This window comes from Mus caroli, unplaced genomic scaffold, assembly GCF_978045245.1.
Source record: "Mus caroli unplaced genomic scaffold, Mus_caroli_1 scaffold_3, whole genome shotgun sequence".
Lineage (NCBI taxonomy): Eukaryota > Metazoa > Chordata > Mammalia > Rodentia > Muridae > Mus > Mus caroli.
This window is the reverse complement of record NW_028227258.1, coordinates 30,536,206-30,544,405: the sequence shown is the minus strand read 5'-3', so window position 1 is coordinate 30,544,405 and position 8,200 is coordinate 30,536,206. Positions and strand designations below refer to the sequence as shown.

The window sequence follows — 8,200 nt, the reverse complement described above, 5'->3', positions numbered from 1 at the left end:
AAATCACAAACATTTAAAAAAAAACCAAACTAATAAGTTGTTGATCAGTATCTTTTGTTGGATTCAAATATTATATTTTAGATACCTTATTGTCTCTTACTTCCTTCTTCCTTTTAGGAATAGAAAATACCATCCTCCAGAAAAATACGGAGTATTTGAGAAAGGTTGCTGTGAGCTGGTAGTCCAGAGGGAGGATTAGCATTACATTTAAATCCCTCTCCTACATTAATCTTTTCTTCCTAATTTCACAAGAATAAGGCAGAACTAAAGTAAAGCAGACAGATAAAGTTTTGGTATTTAGATCAGTAGGCCTAATTCTGTAATGCCAAATTCCCTTCCTCCTTTGTTCATTAATATCCCCTCCTGGTAGCCAAGCCCTCCACCTAACTTCTGCCTCCTCGTCAACCTTGACTTCCCAGGTCCTCATCCTCAGCAGCCGGGCTGCACGTGATCTTACAGTACTGCAGGCTACCTGGCCCAAAAGTCAAGGTAAATCCACGCCCAAGCTGCCCGGTGGAGGGGGTCTCAGAGGGTGCCGCGGGATCGAGGAAGTGAGGAGACTAGATCGCAAGACGTGACCCTCACATTCATTTGCCTGGAGTTCTCATGCCAGAGAACCTGGCAGATTTTACTATTTCCCAATTGTTTACTCGCCAAGCTTTCGGGTCCACGCGCCTCCGGGCTGCGCCTCGCACTCTGAAACTTCATTCAAAGGCCAGGCAGGGAGGTCCAAGAGGTGGCGAATGGGCTTGAGTATGACCTCAAGGCCACTTCCTCCCTCTTGGCGCTCCCCCCCGTCCCCCAGTCCACCAACCACCTTCTTGTAAACAAAACTATCCCCCAGGGCGAGGGGAGGTCTTGCTCTTCTGCGCCCTCTCGCGCAAAGGGTTAATTTTCCCGATCGCACGAGGGGGAGGAGATTTCCCTGTAGACGAGTAAAAAGCGTGATGGACAAACGTGCGGGCACTAAGACCGCAAGGCATTCATTTCCTCCTACGGTGGATGCGGACGCTGGGAGGAGAGCCCCTGAGCTAGGAGCTGGGAGCAGAGGCGCAGGCAATGCTCAACCCTGGATGTAGCTGAGAGGCTGGGAGAGAGATCGGCCAGGAGACTGACGGCGGGGCAATACCTAGGGGGGTGGGAGGGGGAAGCAGACAGGAGAGCACTCAAAATAAAAGGCTCTTTACAGATTTTTTTATTTTGTATAGAGAACTCGTAGCGACTCCGAAGATCAGCCCCAATGAACATGTCAGTGTTGACTTTACAAGAATATGAATTCGAAAAGCAGTTCAACGAGAACGAAGCCATCCAATGGATGCAGGAAAACTGGTAGGTGATGCTTTCGCGTGATACTATTCCCGGGAGTGCATTAATGTCGGTATTCCGGGTCTGAGCGTGAGCGGAGCGATGGATGGATTGCCGGCAGTAGCCAACAGATCGCGGAGTTCCAGGGTCTCATGTCTGCAGCAGACTGAGGCTGCATGGAAGCGTGCGGTTTGGGGGGTGCCCTGTGTGAGCCGCGGCCACGCGGGCATCTTTGTGTAGATTATATAACGTAGAACATATAATATGTGTACCTGTAATGATATACCGGCGACAGAGGCATGTTACAATCCAGCTATCCCACCTGTGTTGTCTCCCTGCTTTCGCTTAGATTTGGGGGTTCTGCTTGGCCTCCCGCAACTGGAGCGTGCAAGGCAGTGGAGGGAGGACCCGGTCTCCGCTCCCTTTAACCCTCTTCAGCCCGCCTCTCTCTGGTCCTTTCCCTCTCCCCATCCCTCGTGTCCTTCCTTTCTCCTTGTAGTTCTTCCACTTTACTGCCCTCCCTTGGCTGCCGCCTCCAGCCGTAGATGCCCAGGGTCCAGGACCCCTTCCCCACTCAGATTACTTTCCGGTTTCATAAAGACATCGGGGAGGAGGGGACAATGAAAACTGCAATAAAAATGAATGAACCCGAGCAAGTGGAGCCACGCCATTATTAAGTTTCTGTGTAAAGGAAACGCCTTTTGGACACGCTTCTCCGCGCCGAGCGGCAGTTTAAGTACTGGAAGGCTCCTGCTAGGGCAGTCTCGGAGGTCTTTCCCCAGAACTTCGAATCCGGGAAAACATCTTGTTTACTGAGTTCCTCCGGTCAGTCTTCTGAAAAATCCCCGTGTGGGAGGCTATCCGGTGTCACCTTACAATATTTAAGAAGGGAGCTCCCTCCTTCCCGTAGACCGTGCTGTGGTTGGAGATGTTTCCCTCCGGTTTAGTGCGAGCCCCCTCGATCTCCCCACCCCCACCCCACCCTCTCTGCGCAGCGGCCGGCCCTCGGGGGGCTTCCGGGCTCCGGGAGGTTCCGCTGCCGCGTGCGAGGGCGCTCGCGACCAGCCTTCCCTCCCTCCATTCATCAATGGGAAACCGGAGACGCCGGCGCTCCCGGGCTGGTGCGGGTGGTGGCAGCCGCCGGGGGTTCGCCTTCTCCAGCCCGATCCCGGGCTTGCGGCTCCCGCCCCTTCTCGCCCTCGGGGAGCGCGCCCACCCTTGGCCTTCAGCTTGCGAGCTGGGCCCTTGGGCGGTTTACGGCGGCGGCCGGGCGGAGCCAAGGCTCCGGGGCGCGCGAGTTCGGGCCGCCGCATGGCGGCTGCCTGCCTGGAGGCCCTGAGCCCCAGAGCCAGCTTGGTGCGGTCGCCGGCGTGCTCCTGGACACCAAGGACGCGGGCCTGGGTCCCGAGCGCGATTGCACCCCCGGGGAGTCTGGATCGCCCCGTAAGGGGGCGGCCATAGGGAGGCCCGAGCGCTGCAGGAAGCCCAGCCCCCTCGGGCTGACGTTCGGGGGTCCTAGCGGTGCACTTCCTCCCGTTAGGGGCTTGGGGGGCGGTGACCCGAGCTCAGCCTGCCAACCTAGGGCTCCGATCGTCTCTGAGACCATTTGTCACCGTCCCTTGCAGGGCTCTAGCCTGCCTGCCTGCCTTCCTGCTCCAGTAGCCCGCCGCTCGCGTTTCCTAACACGCTGTCTCTAGCTTGCTGCATCCCGGTTAGGCCTGCCATTCCGGAGCAGGCTTTCCCAGCCTCTGCAGGCGCATGGCACTCACTGGCTGCCCTGCTGCTGCACCACCCTGGTGCATACTGTCTGCTTGTTGCCCACCCCATCCCCCCTTTTCCTAAGGCTACCCCAGGATTATTTCCCGCCTCTTTCTCCAGACACTCAGTTAAGTGACTTTTACTCTGTCAGAACTAGACAGGTCCTTGGTCCTCGTGGGACTGAAAATATATCCCAAATCCATGAATTAATTTTCCCTTGTTACTCTTTGGCCACTATTAACTCTTGAACATTACTTCTGTTCTCCCTGACATGTATTTTCATTATCTTATTTTAAAGGTGGCTCCTAGCACATCGTGGACTGATGTGGGCAAGGTTCTGGTCTTTTTTTTTTTTTTTTTTTTCCTGGTCTTGATTTTGCAAAGCATTTTGTAGCCTACTTTGTACATGGCAGATGCTTACAAGGTCCAGCGATTAAAACGCTCATTTGGCCGCCAACACAACCTGCTCATATCCGTGTCTGGAGTTCAGCATGCTTGGCTTGCATTTTGGACGCTGTTCTAGTCACACTGTAGAGTGGATGTTCTTCTCGTCTTTTGATCGTTGGCTTTATATTTTTGGGTTGCTCATTACAGTGGAAAGGCCTATCTCGTCCGTGCTGATCTTAGCCACTGTCCCTTTTCACTTCACGATTCTAGTTCTCTCGGAGCCTGATTTCAGAACTTTCCCACCTGCTCTCCGCAACCAAAATGTCTTGATCGTAATGAAGGTTCTCTTCTCATGTTGTCATTAGAAGGGAATCCCATCAGAAAGGCTTATATATACCGTCTTGAGAGTGGAGTTGAGGGGCTTGAAAACCACCAAGTCTCACCTTCACCTGGCCTAGTCACTTAGAATGGTTTGAAATAGCTTCTGGAAGAAAGCAAGTATATAAGCCTGTGTGCCCTGTCTTTTGAGAACTTATTTGTTAACTGTTCTTTAAAATCTCCTAGACCTAGTCTAAACAAAGTTGCTAATTGTAACAAATCTCGAGTAAGCTGAGTTGCCAGGGCCTCTGACCGCTGCTGGGGTCGAGGTGGGGGCTGGGGGGAGCCAGGCACGGGGCCTTACATTACAGTAGTCTGTATATAGGAACTAGCCTCATTTAGGAGCACTCAGAATAAGGAGTTGATAAGATCAGTCCTATAATGCCTTCCCTTACTTACCTCAGCATCCATTCATGGAATGGGGCCCCAGGTTTCCCAGTAGTCTATGTGTAAACTCAGCTGGCTAAGCTGAGACAACAAACTCGTGACATTTATTGCTGCCTTCATTGTTTACTTTCATTGTTTTACTTTATTGCTTTCATTGATACTCACTGGCCTAGATAATGAAATATTGTAGACATTTATTTTTGTAGCAAATGGTTTCATAAGAGAATAGACTGCAATGACAATTTAAGTGCAAAGTAGTAAATATGTATTCCCTTGGAAAATCACCCTGTGAGATTGATTTTCTTGTAACTGCCTCCCAGTTAAAAATCACCTGGGTGCAGTTTTATCCGGTGCAGTTTCTAACATGAGGTAGAGAAAAATGCCTGCCTTTTAGCTCCAAATAACATTTCCGAGTTGCAGTTTTAGACTGGGAAGCCCTTGAATGGATGCTATTAAAGCATCCATGTAGATAGACATTTTGTTCTTTTATGACCTGGCTGGCCATCACTTGTGCTCACTAACAGCTGGCTCAATCGGTAAATGCTGCTAGCGAGGAAGCACAGTCACCCAGCCATCCGAAAGGCTGGAAAAGAGACATCGGATTCATTGAGAAGGAAACCTTCTCCCCTTGAGCCGGCTGCCGCCTGCCTGCTGCCTGCCTGCCAGGTTTGGGCTAAGACTGTGGATGCTAGTTGCTCCGGTTGTAATTGCCTGGCCAATGATGATTATCTTCTGATGTCGGCTGACACGGCATTCACCAATAGGAAAGCAGGAGGCCTGTGCTGACTGCTGTAGCATTATGTATGTGGGGTGACGTCATCAAAGGGCTTGCCTAGACTCTCATGAAACCCTCCCCCCTCGCCTGGCATCCTCCACTCCTGCAGCTTTGAGTGCTTTGTATACTTTTATGACTTTCTCCTCTCCTCCTGTGGTGATTTCTAGAAGGCTCTTTTGGTTTGTTTTGTTTTCCCATATTTGTGTTCTGTATTCTAGGGTTATGAGACAACACAAATTTATTTTTACTGAAGGGGGGAAATGGACTTTAAAAAGAGCTGCATCGTGTCTCTACATTCTTGTGGATGAAGTTTAAAAAGCATTATAAACCTGTGTCGGCCGTGCACATTTTCCAATGGCTAGATTTACGCTGTTTTTCCTGTAGGGAGAACAGCTCTGAATTGCTGCAGAATTTTTCCATGTAGCTTGGCTGTGTGCATCTGAGGAATGTGCTGGGAATCCGTAGACTCTGTGGTGTGGTACAGGATAGGCTAGAGTTTTACCAGGTGGTTATTAAAGTTACCCGGGATGGGATTGGCTGTCAAGACAATACTGTGTTCCTATTGAATTCCATATGCAGCTGTCACTTACTTTGAAGAATCAGACCTCATGTTAGCAACATGACTGGGAGTCTAAGGGACTGACATGCCTTCCAGTGACCTTCAGGATACAGGTGTCGTGTATGTTAAGAGAGATAAGACCATATCATGGAGAAGAAAATCAAGGTTCTTATTGTAATATAGGAAGTGATTAAAAAAACAAAAAACAACAACAACAAAAGCTATGTGGGAACTTTGACCTGAACTTCCAAGTATCTCTCAAGTATTCACATGTCTTTCCTGTTCAGGGTCCCAGGAATGAAAGCTGGCTTAATGCAGATTATACTTTGTTATTTTGTTACCTGCCTATATGTTTGTGTTAGTATATGGGGATGGGGGGGTTGTTTGTTTGTTGCTGGTTTTGTTTGCTTTTTACATAAGGCTTTTTGTTATATCGGTAGGTTTTTGTTTTTGTTTTGTTTTGTTTCTCAAAATTGCTGGCTTTCCATGGCTGATTGCAAAGGTGTCACGGGTACACATTAGTTTAACTCCAAAATCAACCCACTCTGCATCCAACAGTCACTTTATATCTTTCCTTGAAAGAAGACTCAACCCAAGAAATTGGAAAAATTACAAGAGGGAAGAAGACGTTTAAACTTAGGAAGAAATAACCCACCCACTTAGTCATTAGCCAGCAAAGTCAAATGAAGAGTGGATAGATATTACAGCAAATCAAACATTCGTCCCGTTCAGTGATCTCGATTAAGTTAGGTCCAAGCTTTTTCTGAAATTGGTTTTCCAGAATCCCTTGCCTTGGTGATTGATTTCCTTCATCTTTCAAGTATGGACAGTGAGAGAGCTGTGATGTGATTTATTAATAGGAGTCAGACGCTAGTGCATCAGGCTTGCCTCGACTTACCCTTTGCTTATCCCTGCAATTGTTTTGCGGTATCATCTTCGTTAGGTGAGCTCCGACATTTACTTAGAAAAGTTACTCATGATTCATGAGGACAACCTTGTGGAATCTGAGGAAGCCATCTTTAGCCAGGCTTTCATTTCTTTGCCCATGTTACGTATAGGCAGGTGCAGATCTGTAACGTTTGCATATTATTTAGCTAAGTCCTTTTAAGGTGTCTCTTCTTGCATTTACTCTCCAGTAGTACATTTTCACAAATAAACAAGGCCTTTTAAAAACACCTTGCCACAGGGTGTAAGAGGTAGAGTGACTAGGAATTTGGTGAATCTTATGCAAGAGCATCCAAAGGTACAAGCCACGAGAAATCTGAAGTCTGCATTCCACCTGCTTTGTCTCTACATTTCTGGATTGAGCATTGGTGGTTTTTAGTCTTCAAGGTTTTGTCTTTTTTTAAGACAGGTTGGGTATATTAATAGCCAAGCTCATCTGGAATTTGCTGTCTCCGTGCTCGAATCACAGATGTGAACCCCTTTCCCCAACTTGTTGGTTTCCCAGTTCTTTATTCCTTGTGTATTGGAACAGCCAGTCCTTTTAGGACACCTTTCTAAATAATCGTCTGCTGTTTAATATTTGACATTTGAGGCTTTACTTTGAACACAAGGGGGAAAACACCCCCCACCAGTCAAGCATCTAAGACAGCTGCGCAGAGATGTAGTAGATCAGTTGCCGAGGTAAATTATGCATGCTGATTAGCAGACTGATGGACAGTCACTGGTGGCTTTCAGATGTTTTCATCCGTCTGCTTTCTAAGCTTCATGTTTTAGGTTAATCTTTCTGAAGTTGTGTGGAAGCTAATTGCAGTGTTACAGGGGATGTATCATTGACGTGCATGTCATACATGAGATTTATGATCACATTTTAAGTGAAATACACCATTTTCTTTTTTTTTTTTCTCTTTTTCAAAAAGAGTATTTTTCATGCCTATGGCGTTTTTGACTGAATGAGTGTCTGTGTACCACATGTCCTCCAGGATCAGAAGGGCATCAGATCCCCTGGGACCAGAGTTGCAAATGGTTCCATTTTGCAACTTTGTGAGCCACTTTGTGGCAGCTGGGCCCGAAAGGAAGGCAGTCAGTGCTCTTCTTCATCATTGAGCATCTCTCCAGCCCCTCAAGAGCTATTTCTTTAAAACTTGTTCATTTTCACTTATGTGTATGTGTGTGTGCCTGCCTGTCTGTATGTGCAATCATGTGTGTGCAAATGGCCATGGAAGACGGGAGTCATTGGATCCCCTGGAGCTGGAGGTCTAGGCCATTGTAAATTTCCAGCAAGTCCTAACCTCTCTCCAGCTAGGCCACCTCTCTAGCTTATGAAAGGCATTTTAGAAGCGGGGCATGGTGGCACATGAACTTTAATCATAGCACTTGGGAGGCAGAGGCAGAGGCAGACGGATTTCTGAGTTCCAGGCCAGCCTGGTCTACAGAGTGAGTTCCAGGACAACCAGGGCTATACAGAGAAACCCTGAGAGACGTTTCCGATGTCTTAGTTCAGTCCTTACTTTTATTAATGTCTGCCCTTGGGATTTGTTTTTTGTTTTAGGAAGCTGAATGTCTGAATGAATGTTACTTCTTCGGGTTACCTGCATGCTCTTCTTTGAAGACAGTGTACAGGTAGTTGAGAAGTGCACGTCTGACATTTCTCGCTGTCAGGAGGCTCTATGGATGCTAGTGATTATACATGTACATAGCATAGGCTA

At 48.0% G+C, this 8,200-nt stretch overlaps 1 protein-coding gene across 1 annotated transcript in view; it reads left to right on the top strand.

Moving 5' to 3' along the window:
• The first annotated feature begins 911 nt into the window (after positions 1-911).
• Positions 912-8,200, top strand: part of Elovl6 (ELOVL fatty acid elongase 6) — a 106,839-nt gene continuing 99,550 nt past the window's right edge. The window contains exons 1-2 of the mRNA XM_021158134.3: positions 912-1,056; positions 1,209-1,329. Coding sequence (XP_021013793.2) covers positions 1,241-1,329 — 89 coding nt within the window. The 5' untranslated portion in view covers positions 912-1,056; positions 1,209-1,240. The remainder of the gene's footprint in view (positions 1,057-1,208; positions 1,330-8,200) is intronic.